The sequence below is a fragment of the Symphodus melops genome (genome assembly GCF_947650265.1).
Source record: "Symphodus melops genome assembly, chromosome: 2".
In the NCBI taxonomy this organism is placed as follows: Eukaryota; Metazoa; Chordata; class Actinopteri; order Labriformes; family Labridae; genus Symphodus; species Symphodus melops.
Genome location: NC_136692.1, coordinates 14,241,826 through 14,255,361, shown reverse-complemented (window position 1 = coordinate 14,255,361; position 13,536 = coordinate 14,241,826). Strand labels below are relative to the sequence as shown.

General features: G+C 40.0%; 1 protein-coding gene across 2 annotated transcripts; it reads right to left on the bottom strand.

Moving 5' to 3' along the window:
- Positions 1–881: 881 nt before the first annotated feature.
- Positions 882–10,957, bottom strand: parn (poly(A)-specific ribonuclease (deadenylation nuclease)). Of its 2 annotated transcripts, none has more exons than XM_079338055.1 (26): positions 10,849–10,957; positions 10,544–10,621; positions 10,370–10,449; positions 10,171–10,238; positions 9,370–9,451; positions 9,142–9,202; positions 8,205–8,370; positions 7,851–7,913; positions 7,713–7,751; positions 7,587–7,629; positions 7,407–7,487; positions 7,234–7,290; positions 6,101–6,178; positions 5,952–5,995; positions 5,794–5,836; positions 5,106–5,181; positions 4,906–5,016; positions 4,743–4,812; positions 4,605–4,660; positions 3,535–3,621; positions 3,376–3,450; positions 3,119–3,293; positions 2,905–3,032; positions 2,395–2,461; positions 2,164–2,309; positions 882–1,813 (listed from the first exon to the last, which is right to left on the bottom strand). In XM_079338055.1, exons 1-26 carry the CDS (start codon positions 10,865–10,867, stop codon positions 1,767–1,769), a joined length of 2,040 nt encoding a protein of 679 aa, XP_079194181.1. In that variant the 5' UTR covers positions 10,868–10,957; the 3' UTR covers positions 882–1,766. The 2 variants fall into 2 exon arrangements, with proteins under 2 accessions (XP_079194181.1, XP_079194182.1); XM_079338056.1 differs by having other exon boundaries at positions 882–1,810.
- Between the last annotated feature and the right edge of the window lie 2,579 nt (positions 10,958–13,536).

The window sequence follows — 13,536 nt, the reverse complement described above, 5'->3', positions numbered from 1 at the left end:
CTACTTTATCCTGCAACCTTTTCCAACTGAAATTATTTATAAAACAGATTTTTACAGTATGTAAAACAACTATTGTTACAACTATTTGTATTGCTTGCCTACCCTGTATGTGTTATTTTAAGATGTTGGAAATAAATGAAATTAAATGATTTTTCATAAACATGTTTTTTTTTTTTTAACTTAATACAGTGACAGTTAAATGTCTGCGTGATTTATTTTTTAATCTTAGCCATTATTGACGAGTCACAGTCATTCTCATAGGCTGGAATTAAAGCTACGAGGAGGCATTTCCTTGGATGAATACAAGTGTACAGTAGGTTAAAATACGTAAATGCAGAAAATGCTGCGTTAACTCAGGATTAATAAACATTTAAAATACTCAAAATATGCCACATTGAGATGCATTGAAAGCCACTAGCAGTCTGTTGCAACACAATCCAAGAAGTTGATTTAGGATTTCAAGTGGGGCCAAGCAACCCTGGCTCCCTGTATCTGCCCCTGGTGGTGTAAAATTGACTGCACATGCAGACGGAGATGCCTATACACATGAAAGCGCAAATGGACAAAGACACTCAAGTGTGTAGTGCCATCCAAATTTTACCTCCACAGAACTAAAGAGTTTTTTACACAGCACATCTTCCCCTCTGTACAAAAAGGACCCGTTCAGTCACCTTGACTTATCTGTAAAATAAGCACGCTAAATCTGCTGATCTGTTAAAATTGTTTTTTTAAAGGATAAAGATTGAAGAGGCTGCACATTTTTTTGCACGTGAAGCTGTAAAGTGATAATTACTTGTAAAAAAGACAGTTCTTGCGTTAATCTAGATTAATTTTCAGTTGACATAAAGCTTTGTAAATAATTAACAACAAAAAGTCAGAAGTACTAAGAAACATTCTTTAATTTTTTTCCCCTTTCCAAGGAAATATTTAAGGATTTTTAAGTGTTTTCTTATACAAAAATGCATTCGTCATTTTAACAATTTTCACACAGTTTGCATTAGGACATTTGTTGACAGGTTGCCACGGTTACAAAACATTCAACACAAAAAAGGTAAAGAAACCAATTCTGTACAATAAACAAGCACCTCTCATGAAGGATCGAAATGCCACCAATAATAAACATCAAATTGTCATTGAGAAGCTTATACACGTTAGCTAAAACTGGGGAAGTTGACAGAACTTATTTTAAAAATATCCTACTTCGTTAAAAGACTAAATTACCCAGATATTGTAATCAACAGGGCCTGTTGGTTGGTGGTTTTTGTCTCACCTTTCATGAAAATAATTTACAGGGATATAAAGCCTTGAGGAAAAATTACGTCTCCCGTACATGCACAAACTCACACACAACACATAAGACTGATCGAGGTGACTGTTGTTAAAATTAATTTTCAAAGTGATAGCACTGCTGTGGCGTCAGATTCCAGTCTGAAGAAAGTGAAGAAATGAACATTGGTTGAGTTTCAGATCGAAGCTGTGAGTGTACGTGTATGAAAGTGTGCGTGTCTTTGTGTTACCCAGAAGAGTTTCCTGCTCCTCTGTAACTAAATGAGAGTATGGCAGTTGTCAATATGGCTTGTGTTCTTTCTCAACAGTCCAAGCAGCTTGGCTAGAAGCTGAGGTGTCCACAGCTGATGAGTGAACAGATTAATTCAGGGTGTGCACCACTCCCTCTGATGCACAACTTTACAGGAGAGCGCACCAAGTGAATTAGAAGAGACTCGTGGCAGCCGCTCAGTGTGGGACATTGATCTCCCCACCGCTCACTACCAGACTTCTGGGACTTCAAATAGTGACGATGTAGACTCAGCTGCTGTACAAAAGGAGAAAAGAAATCATACGGTCATATTTTCAGTTGTTACATTTAATCCCTCTGCTTGATCTAATTTTGATTATTTCTAAGTGATGATGAAGTGATGGCAGGAACAGACTGCACTTCTCTGTACGGCATTTAAAATGGATAGCAGGGTTTATCAATGTTGCATCAATTCAACTTTCTGATTCTGATCTTTAAATTTTATTGAACAATTATAAGGTCATATTTAATCCTGAAAAATCATATTTGTCCAGCAGGAAGTAGTCCAACACCAATACAATCTCAGCAATTTCAACTGAGTCAAAGGTTAATAAAAAAGGAAAAGGTACTCGCTGTGACAAACGCACCTTCAGTCTGCTTTTTCTCGTTCTTTTGACCTTTCCTCCCTTGGCCAGTTAATGAAGTTTGTTGCCAGGTGACGTCAGCGTCGCCTGTGCTCTCAGAATCCTCCTCATCGAGAACCGGACTCATCGCCGCTGGATGGGATGAATCTCTGCAGGGCATAGCAACCGTTAGAAGACCCAACAGCAAACGGGTTACACGGCGACAACATGAACGATCACATCCACTTTACTCACGCCGTCTTCAGCCATCCCTCTGAGGTTTTACTCTCAACAGCTTCTGCATTTGCCTGTTCGCTTTTGGCTGAAAGAAATGACAAGTGAATTACACCCCTACAACAGACCTTATGCAGTACTACATTGGGAGGGAAACTGAGTTTAGAGTTTAAAAAAAAAAAAAAAAAACCAAAACATTAATAGTCATTTGAAACAATACATTGTTTGCTCAAAATTAAAATCAAGTAACTATTCAGAATGTGTATGAGGACAAACGTCCACCAGGAATCCATTTGATCTGTCCATATTGCAGCTGATAGCCATGAATTAGATAACAAATCTTCAGTTAACCAATTACTTAGCTGTCCTTCACTTATTTGACCACATGAGTTGAGACAAGTGACAATTCTGAATATCATCTGCCCCCCTACTTAGGGCGAACTGCATCTCGCCTGAGAACCTTCAGAAAACCTGGAAATTGTTAGCACACTGCAAGTAGGAAAGTACTTAAGCACGCATGCGTTCACACACCGTCGGTTTTCATCTTCTTGCTGCTTGTGTTATCCGGGTACGAGTAGTGACTCCAGCCGTCTGTAATTTGCCCATCTCCAGTCCCCTGCTCTCCCTGAACAGGACTGATGCTGCGTTTCCTCAAACCTCTAGAGCACAAACGTAAGCCACATGAATGGAAACTTTCAAGCCGAGTACTAAACTAAAATGCAAAGCTTAAAAATCAGCAGTGTACCTGCTATATCCAAAACCAGAAGTAGAGGAGGGGGTGTATTGAGATTTAGCCCAGCTGTCCTCTCCCCATGATTTGGGGGTCTGATCGAGCTTCTCTTTGTTCTGCTGTCTGCCCTTGATGTACTCTGCATACGTCTGGATCCTGTAGCTCTCGGCATAGCGGCTGGTGTTCATAGCTGTGTGGAGAAAGGAATATATAACAGACCGCTTGGATGAGTCCATACTGGCGTTTGTAATCAGAAGGAGTGTTTAACTCACCTATCTGTACCTGGTCTGTCTGACTTAGAGACACAAACGCTGATGTGTCATCAATCCATGACACCTGGATGTTTCCTGTTTGAAAAGGACAGTGACTGAAAAGCAACAAGCGATGCGTGTGTGTGCGAGCAGAATGTTCAGGCAGAATCAGAACCTTACCGAAGGCACTGAAGAGCTGGTAGAGGTCGCTTGTCTTCCATTCTTTTGGGAAGGTGACATAAAGGACATGGTCTCTTTTAGGTTGCACTGCAAGAGGAGAAAAGTGAAAAGATCGGAGGCGTTTGAGTGGTACACTTCCTTTTGTGTACAGTACGGTTGCTCATGCACGAGCACAGCGGGGACGTGACGTACAGCCTGATCGATGTTGACCGCTACTCTCGACAATCATTTTTAAACAAAGGGTCCATGTTGCTCTGATGCAGAGGAGACAAATACTCGTCACCTGGATAAAACCCAAAAGAACTCTGCAGTGTTTGGGAAAAGGTGCCTCTATGTAGTATAACAATGTGATGATATGTAAGTGAGGGACAATCACGGTTCAGCATGGATAGACAACTGGGCCTAGTGCGAGTGCCCCCTTAACCAGGCGGCAGAAGCTCAGTCTGTATGGACTTGGCTTGGGAGCCCGAGGTTCTAGTCCCAATAGGAACCAGAATATGGAAGTTGGTCTGGTAGCTGGAGACCGCCTCCCTGAGGTGCCCTTGAGCAAAGCTCTGGTGTTTAAGCCATCAACTCAGGGGGCGCCTCCTGTGGGCTGCTCCAGCACTCTGACATCTCTCCATTAATTCATGTCCACACGTCACCTTTGTGCACGTGTGAGATTTTAACACACTTTATTCATCCCAAACATCCTCATATAGGTTCATATACAAAAGTTACATTTATTTTAATGACGTTTGTTGCATTTTTCTGCCCCTAGTTTTAAAGTTTAAATTCTTAACTTAGCTATAAAGTTAAGTGTGAATGGGAAACAAAAAAAAATTCTCTTAACAAAACATGCAAAGCATTTCCTTTAAACATTCATAAAGCCCAGATTTAAAATGATACTGCAGATGCATCAACTTCATTTGAAATTCACTGCCTCTCTTTGAGAGTGCATCACTACATTTTCTTTCAGAATAAAAAATCAATCAGAGACACGCGTTAGCAAACTACAAAGTAAACAAGCACTCATGAAAGACAAAGAGCACTCCATGATTAGCGTTTTCAAACAGTATCATTTTACTCACAATCTGGTCCTGTGATGTTGAGGTAGGGAATATCTATAATCCTCATCAGGAAAAGCCTGAAGAAACAAAAAGGTGTGCATTAACTGTTGTAAGCAGTAAATGAAAAAGACAGTTTAGAATAGTAAGGGCGGCTCTTACTTGTTAAAGAAAGGCTCAATGAGTTTGGAGCGTGCTGAGATGTAAGCCTTCGGCGGAGTCAAGAAAGAGCCTGAAAACACAGCATGGAGCCCACACTTCAACAACATTTAAGGACGCTTGTTTTTCAGCCGCTAACAGGCTCAGCGGGAGCTTTCTGTCTTACCCAGGTAGTTTGCCATAGAGATGAAGCAGAGGCCAGTGATGTAGGCATCGTAGCCGGCTTCGTGGAGCTGTTCCTGAGCGGTGTCGTAACTCTTGAAATCCTCCGCCGTTTCTGACGGGAGCGGAACAGAGACGGGAGCAGGTTGGCGGGAGTTTGTACGACTTTTTGCATCGACCTCTCGGAGCCGGCAGTTTACTCACCGACATGTGGGGACTTGAAGGGGCTCTCCTTGAGCTGCTTCTCCAACTCTGCCAGGGATGTGTTCGTGATTAGCTCCTAAAAACACAAAAGTCAAGAACTCAACTCATCAACAACCCAGATCTGTTCCAACACTTTTACCTTGAATAAACTTTAACATGGAACAGGAGCTCAAGAAAAGGATTCAACATGTAGTTTTTCAGAGTGGAAGAATCTGGACTTTGCATATGAAGAAAAGCTTTTGTAAATGTGTTCAAGTGTCAACCTTAAAAACTGCAGAATAATTAAGTTTGGTACTAAATAAAGTATAAGGGAGAGCCAATGAAATGAGATTTATTTCTGACAATCAAGAAAACAAGATGCTGAGGATGAAAAACATTTAAGTGTGTCCTGCTGTGCTCTTTGGTCCAAAGATTTAGTCTTGTGTAGTGAACGTTCCAAAGAGTGAGTGGTTATATTTTCACCCAGCAGTTCAGCCCTACTACCTAGAAGACCGTTTATCATGTTCACATATTTACATTTTCCAATGTGTTCAGAATGTTAGTTTGATCAATTCAGGTGATCCAGAAATGGTCAAACCAATGGAGTAATCGTGCTGGATAATCTTCAATATCAATCCAAATAAAATAAAACATGTGCTCTATCAGCACATACACATCAGTGTCATCTTTGGCACTGATGAGCTCTTACCTTAAACGGCTGAGTAGAAGCCATCAACTTTGTGTCCAGAAGTCTGCGAGCAGAAAGTCAAATATCACAAGCTGAACTATAAAAATCAGCCAGAGCCTCAACAAGCCTCTGCTTTTAATCACAAATGAACACACATTTAAAAAAAGAAGGACTTTTACCTTGGAAACACACACATGGTGACTTCTTTAAAGTCTTGAAGATCCTGAAGAAGAAAAGGCATACATTATTCAATATAACAGTCGTCTAAAATACTGTTTCATGCAGCTAAAGAGGCTGGGGGTGTATTAAAGATCCACTGATGTTTTACCTCGGGCAGAGGGCAGTAGAACTGGTGGATGGTGTGCATCACATCCAACAGCATGTTATGGCCAACCACAAGTTTACCCTGTTTATTGGCAGAAGAGGTTGGGTTATGAGGGATGTCATTCAAAGATGAATCAGTGACGGGGAGATGCTGTCCCGCTCTACATCTGTTCTTCCACGGTGCAAAGACACATGTGGGCAGGGTTTACGTTAGCAGATCTTTACCACCATAAATCACGTGTAATTATCTGGCTCACAAAGACATCAATGACCAAAATGTTAGACTGAACAGAAGTGTGCCAAATGATTTAAATAGATAAATAATGGCAATTTAAACAACGCGTTTCCTACAAATAGCAATTATAGGGTCACTAATTTCAATCCACACACTCATGTAAAGTCCAAAGTTATGCGAGTCACTTGCTCTGCAGATGAGAGGGAGCGATGTCCGTCCCTCGGTCTAGTTACAAGGTGTCACATTGAAGATGAACCTATGCAGTCGTTTCCTTAGATACGGTCATGTCTCTCTGCCCGCATAGTTTCGGATCATTTCATTACGCTACGCAAACATTTTACTTGCATGCTGACCTGTTTTGAGAGCGGCATGACGAATGGATCGGGGTCAAGATAAAAAGTCATTTGTGAACCAAGCGGTTAATTAACTAACCTACTGTAGGTATAAGCTAACCTGATCTGGGGAAAAAAAAAAGAAAGTTTACACTGACCCTCCTCACCACAGCAGTAATTCTGTGCAAGACTACTTTGGTTTCCCAAAAGATTTTACCAAGAGAATGCGAGTATAAACTTGAGTTATACATCAGCCTGATATCACCTCTAATGTTAAAACATAAATATCAGTCAGACTATTTTTTCTTATATAGTTGAGAGCATTATTTACAGTCTGCTTGTGTTGGGCGTCACAACGTCTGTTTTTGTGTTTTGGAGGTGGGAACAAAACAAGCTCATGTTATTAGACAAATAAGTCCAATCAGATCTAAAGTTGATTTTTAATGACACAAAATAGAAGTCTAGCATAAACTCTGCACATGCGTAATGTTCTCTAAGTGCTAATGAAAAACTAAAATCATGTTTGAGCTTTAGGTTGATTTAAAGTGGAACAAGTCTGTGCTTACTCACAGATTTGGAGATGGCGTGGATGACTCTGGAGAAGCCAACAGCATCATTTAGCTCCTCCTATGGGGGGATAAGAAAAAAAAAACAGAGTGTCTCCTTAAGTTCTTTTAGACGAAGGAAAATAAAGTCTTTGATTTTCATTAAAAATTTAAAAGCCATCTTTAACTCAATCTCACCTGCTCCCTCTCCAGTCTCTGCTGCTCCCTCCTCTTCCTCTCCTCGTCGTTCACTTTGCTGACCTGAATAATGCGCTCCTTCTGCACTCATGCGGAAATCACATCAATATTGTACACGCTCACAACAAACAAAAACAAAACCAAAGGGCAAGATCTGTAAAGGGAAAACCATGTTTTTACCTTTTCCGTCTCCACTGTTTCCACATGAAGGCCCTTGGGGAACCTGGAAAAGATTGTTGCTCATTCTTTGCGCATCAAATACAACAACTTTTATAGTAGTACAACCAAGGGTTTAGTGAAACTCACTTCCAGTTCAGGGTCTGGTATATCAGCTTTCTCTGAAACCTGTTGAGAAAATGAAGATACTTTTAAAAAAAAAAAAAAAAAAAAAAAAAAAAAGGGTACAAAACTGCATGATGAATACATAACCGGTGTAAGGCTTACCCTGTGCATGGCTCCAGGTCCACAGTCTTTTCAGAGTTGCTGAAGAGGGCCTCCACCTTCTTTCTGTGGGGGAAAACCGCAGAGATGATCAAAACACTGAGACAATAACATGATGAAAAGAGCTGAAGTTGACATAAGGTTACCCAAAGCGATGTGTGACTCTTACTCCTTTAGCAAAGATTGGATATTTGTCAGCCGTGCTCATGAGATAAAACTAAAGTAGGTGTCTGCTTTACTTCAGATTAGAAGAATTCATTGATGTACAACCCTCAGCTCTCTGTGCCATCATGGCCTGAAACACGAGCTTCACTTCACTGCATCTATTGTCAAACAGAGAACAACAATAAGCCTTACATGACTTTGTTGATGAAGTCTTTGTGTTCCTCTGGAACGTGTGCAGGACCTTTAGAGGATGGAGAGATGAACGATGGCGTGCCGATACCATTAGCATGTTGATTTCTCCTCTCCTCCGTCTGCTCCCTCAGCTGGGCTTCCTCTTCTTGGTTTAGGTATGGGATTCCTTTGAAAACAAGTTCAGATTCAGCTTAACGGCGACCTGGTTACTCGAACCACACGTCCCTCGGGACTGACCAACGACGACTTCTCTGAACGAGTTCTGCATGACGTTCTCTTGCTCTTCTTGAACATTCAATAGCATCCCCGGCATTGTAAATAAAAGGAATCTCATAAACCAGCAAAACGGAGCAATTCCAGCCCGTGTTCAGTGAGGCCTTTGAGAGCTTCATTTTACTGCATGTGTGGTAACTAACAGCAAAAACCCTCGATCTTTGAAAATGAAAAATGAACATAAGCCATGGGCGGCGGTTCAAATATCCAGAACAATTGACAGCTCCCAAAAGATGGTTCGAGGAGCCAGATGTTCCAGCAAGATGGCAGCTTTTCCTAAACCAACACTGAGTAAAGTTTAAAGTATTTACTAATCGTGTCCAATGGGAAGGTTTCTGTACAGAATTTCGCCCGGAAAAAGATATTAACTGAAATTGTGTTTACATTTGTTGTCGTCGTTTTTAACAAAAAACACATTTTAAAGAACTTCATATGTGACGTTATATCACCATGTACGAGTTACAGAATGAAATTAACAACATTTTCAAATCCGGAGGTTCTAATCAAAGAAATTCACAGAGCACAAACTACATTAACTAGCACATTAACTTCCTTTAATGAAAGGTTTGACATACACAAACAAGTTAGCTGCTTCACTAATACTGAGCTTAGATATTCAACACTTCACATCATTCAACTAAAGAACACGCCACACTGTACTCACCATTACAGAACACCTTGTTGAAGTCAAACCCCTGACTGGCCAGAAAGTCAATGCTGGAACTCTGAAACAACAGAATATGATCTGACATTTCACAACTTTCAAACTAAAGGCCAACCAACACATCACGCCTCTGCAGCTGGTCAGGCATTTAAAGGAACAACAAGATATTAAAAGTCACTTCTCTCACTGTTCATCACTCAATAGTTTAAAGGAGCAACACAGACTCACTTGGCAGATGAACTTTATGTCAGGGGACGTCCTGTTGAAGGGTTTCGGGAATACATAAAAGTTAAAAGACTTTGTGATATACCTGCAGAGACAAGACAACAGGAAACAAAGCAATGATGATCAATTAGGGAGATCATTATAGTGTTTTACTGGAAGCTGTGAAGAAGTCAAACATAAGCGGGATGTCTTTGATCATAAGCATCTGGTTGTTGTACGAGATGTGAAAATGGAAAGTCATTGAAAATTGCTGCCTTTTTTTGGACATTTTTCAACAAGAAAAAAAAAAAAAAAAAAGTACCAGTTACATTTCAAATGGCCCCCCCAAACCCTTACACTTTGAGATAAATTACTACCCGTTTATTCAGATATAAATTTGTTTTAACTCATAATACAATCAGATCAAAGGACCTTCTCAAGTTCTGTTAATATGAGAGAACCCATCCTGATCAGCTCTAATTTGTTTCTCTTGTCTCACATACTCCAAACCGATCCACTAAAACTAGATGGCACACAGATGGCCTGGAAATCAGACAATTATACAGCAGTAACTCGGATTTGTTCACTCATCGTGTCTTGATATCCAGTCCAAAAAGGACTTTCCAAAGAACTGGAAACGAGAAAACTTTTCTACAACGAGTGATGGAAAACCAAGTTCATCTAACATTCATTTTCATTGATGGAAAAAAAAACAAAACAGGAATTTAAACAACAGCAGGAGACAGGGTCCTCTGTGATATGCATGTGCAATTATTTATCCCAAAATATTAATATCAGATTTTTAATTTTGCACATTTCACTCACTTAGACTTCGCCTGGTCGTACTTGAATGTGCACAAACCAAACTGAAAGAGCAGGAAGTCCATGGAGTGCTGGAAGAGAGACCAGCGTTATAGGTATTAAGACAACTGGAGATGTGTATAATGTACTGCAGGGTTTCCTCTGCAGAGTAAAGCCAGGATGCACTGGAGCTGCTTTTAAGTTATTTTTCATAATAGCAAACCTTTTTAAGCTTCGTGTATCTCTCCTCCGGTGTGTCCAACCCGTTTGTTAATGCACTGACATTAGGACCGTCGCTTATCCCTTCAAACGAAAAACAAATGTCATTATCTACATGCACAGTCTTACTAAGCTGGTGTGTCTTATTCTCTGTGAAAACTCCCACACAGCTGCTTACCTGAAAATTCTCCATCGATGGCAAGAAAGTCGGCCTCCTCTATCGCGCTGTACACCGTTTTTAAACTGTCTTTGTAATCTGAAAAGTGTATCAACATCAGCATGTTAGCGGGATGAGAGCGTGTTAGCAGACACAGAAACACGCAGCTGTGCAACTAGCCACTCAAGCTAGCAACGCCGCACAAACGCCGAGAAATGAAGTCTGTCCCGTTTTACATTCATACCAACCGAGCACTCTGTTGCGAATTATCATCATGTGTTTAGCGAGCTATAAATCAAGTGAGCAAAACCTGTCTGTTAACTTACTCTTGCGTGTCACCTCCATCTCTGCACAATGACTGAAACCCGGCTGACAGCTAACTTGAGCTAGCAACGTCAACTGGCTTTTAACCGTTAACAAACACTTCCGGGGCCGCGGCCGCACGCGCTTCACAGAGATCCTCAGACTGAGGATTTTTTTTATTTCAGTTAAAAAAAAAGAAGGTTACATTTGGAGAAAAAAAACATGTAAGATTTAGAAATTAAATCTGGAGTATGATCAAGTTACTTGCTAACTAGGCGTTTGCTGCGTTTAATGACACGGTTGAATGTAACACTGTCTTTAAGGACTGTCTAATTTTTCATTGTTTCTTTGTTTGTCCAAGAGATTTTTCTTCAAAATCAGCCTAATAATTAAAGTAGCTGTGGCCTGCTCTATCTATCTATCTATCTATCTATCTATCTATCTATCTATCTATCTATCTATCTATCTATCTATCTATCTATCTATCTATCTATCTATCTAGTTTGTTAACATGTGAACATATTTTTTATAACTATTTACAGTCTTTCATAAGTAAAGAGGACTAGCAACAGATTTTAACAAAACTTAGAGCTACCAAGAGAATACATAGTTCAGTTTTTTCTGTCTGTCTTTAGGGAAATCATTGCTCAGTCCAGCAGCTATACTGGACATTAACTATACTGGAGCTATTTAGCCACTAAATAAAACTCCTTAAGTAATTTGCACCTGGCTTCTGTGGATGATGTCAAATAAGAAGCCGTTTTCTTTGTCAACAATGAGGATACAAAAAAGAATTGATTGTTTAACTCTATTTTAAATATGGCGGTTGATTGGTTGAACTGTCCTCTTTCGTTAAAAGGTTTGCAAACCATCAAAGAGTTTGTGGCGTAGCTTGGCTACATAACACATCTGAGGAGTAAGCTTAATGGACAGGTCATGAAACAAACTACAAAGCCAACTGCAGACGTTAAACAACATGTCCATAGTTATGCTTTACCACTGACGCCCCATCGCAAGGTTATTGCTCCAGAGGGGCGCCTAGGATTCTTTATCTTTATACATGGAAGATGGCAACCCCAGGCTTTACAAAAGAAAAAAATAACCTTAATGCAGTGACATTAGTCTACATAGAGTCAGCAGTAAAGTAGCAAAGGAAGAAAAAAAATACACCAAAAGAAGAAAAAAGAGGGTTGTAATTCATCCCCCATTATAGAGATGTAATCTACAACACGACCCCAAACTTTATGACTGTTCGGTGGAAACAGGGCTTTTGAAGTGTAGTTGTCCATATTTGGGATATGGGTTTTGGATTTCCAGTAAAATAATATACACTTCTTCGCTTCAGTGACAGATATAATAATATGTTTCTTTTCATAACCATGACAATTTTTTACTTCACTTCACTATCACCCCCGGTCCACTTTACATTTCTAAACTCATCTCCACCTCAAGGCCATTATTTTATCGCTGATTGCTGGAAAATGATAGGAAACAATACTTTTTATTTTTACATTTGTCTTGTTCTGTCTCTAAAACTCTAGCGGGTCTAAAAACCCTTCCTCCATAAAATGGTACTATGCCATGGTGTTTTAAAGATGGTATCACAAAACACAATCAGTTTGTGTAGATGAAGCAGTATGATTAATATCATTTGTATGCACATCAAACCCTTTACTGACCCCCGATGCTCTGGATTGACACTTTTCTATTGATTTCCAGTAAGTATGTTTAAAGGAATAAGTGAATGAAAACATTTTTTTTTTGCTCTTTTAATCTTCTCATTGGCCTCATTTTTCAAAACCAGAGGAGGCCACTTTAACTCAAGCTAAGGGTGAAGAGGGCCCGTTTAAAAGAGGGCAGGTCAGATTTTGACACGATGATAAATTATACCAGAGAGACTGTCTACACTTAAGATTAAAATAATTCATGTAAAAGTTTATTAACTGAGATGACTAATAGGTTTATTTACTTGTAGGCAGGGAAATTAAAGAAATATCCAAAACTTATGATAAAGGGATCTCTGGAAATAATAAACCATGATTTGAACAAGACAGCCACCACAAGGGAGTGCTATACCCCAAAATGTGAGATATATTCACTTTCAGACAATCACTTCACTCCACTCCTCTCACAAATACACACACACCCACACACGTACACCCCCCCCCCCTCACCCACACACACACACACACACACGCACACACGCACACACACACACACACACACACACACACACACACACACACACACACACTTATCTGCATGTGGATACTTGAGCTCATCATAAAAGCTCTCCAATTTTTTTCCTTTTTCATCCCAATACATCACAGCTTTTACTGTGAAAAAGAAGCACAATGGGGGAGTCAGGGACTGGGCAGAGCCAGGAAGTGAATGAGAGAATGAAATACTGTCAGAGTGAGAGGAGATGAGTGGGATGAGAGGTGGTAGAGAGGCATAAAGGTGGAAGAGAGAAAAAGGAGAGCTGCAGTTAAAGGAGACAGAGAGGAGACTATTAGCATCCATCAAGTGAGCGTGTGTGTATGTTAATTTTTCTACTGATCCAATCAGCATAGGTGGAAAAAAGTATGTATTCTTTATTCAAGTAGATGTAGAGATAAATGAGTTTAATAAGACTTTTGTCAAAGAAGATGCTGACGGAACTTCTTTACTCTAATGCAAAAGCTATGAAATGTACTCATAGTTTAATAGAA